The sequence below is a fragment of the Crocuta crocuta genome, unplaced genomic scaffold (genome assembly GCF_008692635.1).
Source record: "Crocuta crocuta isolate KB4526 unplaced genomic scaffold, BGI_CrCroc_1.0 scaffold768, whole genome shotgun sequence".
NCBI lineage: Eukaryota > Metazoa > Chordata > Mammalia > Carnivora > Hyaenidae > Crocuta > Crocuta crocuta.
In genome coordinates, this window is record NW_027532180.1 from 15,373 (window position 1) to 17,346 (window position 1,974).

At 37.9% G+C, this 1,974-nt stretch overlaps 1 protein-coding gene across 1 annotated transcript in view; it reads right to left on the reverse strand.

Annotated features, from left to right (window-relative positions):
- Positions 1-612: 612 nt before the first annotated feature.
- The window catches only part of P2RY10 (P2Y receptor family member 10), a 19,014-nt gene continuing 17,652 nt past the window's right edge, over positions 613-1,974 (reverse strand). Inside the window, exon 2 of the mRNA XM_077777465.1 lies at positions 613-1,679. Within this exon, the coding sequence (XP_077633591.1) occupies positions 644-1,679 (1,036 nt within the window). The 3' untranslated portion in view covers positions 613-643. The remainder of the gene's footprint in view (positions 1,680-1,974) is intronic.

Below are 1,974 nucleotides of genomic sequence, written 5' to 3' on the forward strand. Positions count from 1 at the left end.
TCTCCAATTCACACTCTGTCTCTCTCTCAAAAATGAATAAACATTAAAAATTTTTAAAAAGGACCAGATGAGAGGCTATATTGTTAAAGTGCCCATGAAATTCTGGTAACCCAGACTACAATAGTTATCCAATGCATTTTTAGTGAGTAAACAAATATCTATGCCCATTATTCAGTAATAGGTTTGTTGTNATCCCCATTTTACCTGTGCATTTATTTATCTCTTAAAAAGATTGAAGAATTTTACTCTCACAAATAAAATTATTCATATAAAAGAAATTTATTTTTACATCTTGGAAAAGATTCATGTATTTATTGTATCTTATTAAAAATATATTTACTGAAGAAATGTTTAAGATAAAATATACAATCTCCATTTGGTTGAAAACATCTGTAAACATCTAGATTTCTTAAGAAAGTATCTTGAATTTCAAAGAGGAAACAGGCAAACTCTATCTTTCCTTCCTCTCCCACATTTCTTACACTCTGCCTCCAGGATTACATCCCTGGGACCACAACTATCACACAAGAAAATTTCCATTGTTCACTAATTTCCATTAAACAAATTGTCTGGCTGGTCATTCTGGCCTTTGGATAAAGCTAGGAAACATAGTTAAAGTCACAACTGAAGAATTATTTTATTTTTAGCTAATCATTGATGAACCACTCTCCCTGCTCATAAGGCGGGAACGGGTCACAGAGTTGCCATGGCGAGATAGTTGGTCACGAAACTCTGAGGCCATGAAATAATAGAGAATTGGATCCAAAAGACAACAGAGACTTGCAAGGCATAGACAAAAGGGGTGGAAATACAGTGTGCTTTTTACAATGGGACAACTGCTAATGATGGTTTCCTTCACCATAGTGTAAAAAAAAAAGTTAATATGATAAGGAGTGAAGCAGATGAAAAAGACTGCAGCACACATAAAAACCATCCGCAGTGCTTTCTGCCTCTCACTGATTCCTTGGAAAGCCATTGGTGGCTGCCTCAAGGATATAGTAGTTTTCCAGGTACACCATGCGATGATAACTACTGGGACCACAAATCCTGCCAGTTCAGCAACTGTAATCATTCCAACCAAAGCCACTGTATTCATTTTCTTGTAACCAAGATCAGCAAAACAGGACTGATTGTTGTTGGATGAGTAGGTGCTTCTCAGAAGGGGAAATGGTAAGCAGGCAGTTCCCACGATGATCCATATGGCAGCACTGATGCCTACATCATACCTACGCTTCCAGTCTCTGGCCCTAAAGGGCTGGAGGAGAAAGAAACATCTCTGAAGGCTGATGCATGTCAAGAAACAAATGCTGGCATACATGTTGAGATACTTCAGGTAGAAGCACAGCAAGCAAAGGGCCTTTGGGAAAGGCCAGTGGTGGCTGATGTAATAGTAAATCCGGAGAGGTAAGGACAGCACGTGAGCGAGATCAGCCACAGAGAGATTGATCATGAAAATGATGGCTTTATTTTTCTTGCTGATGAAGCGGCACAGAACCCACAAGGCTGCAGTATTGGTCAAAAGACCAGGGATGAATATGAGGATGTAGGTAGTTGCATAAAGGGAGTTCTGAAATGTCACATTAATAGCACTGCAGTCAGTCTCAGCATTGCTGGTACTGTTGCTACCCATCTTGAATATTTCAGTATATTCATCAAGGTAAGCCGTGGAGTTAAAATCCCTGCATAATCAAAGAAAATAAAAGAATATAATGACTAACAAGTTCTATAGCCAACACCCAGATTATTTTATACTTAAAGAAAACAGAATATTAGAATTAGAAAAAGAAAAACCTTGTTTACAGATGAAAGAGCAGATGTTCAAGGAAGATATATTAGTTGTCCAAGGTCATCTAATGAATCAGTTTGAAAACGTTGCAACTGTCCCCAAACTGCCCTCTGAGATTGTCTAAATTGTGTCTTGCAGGCAAGGACATCCTAAAATGTTTAGTCTCATATTCTTTCCACCACAAAAAA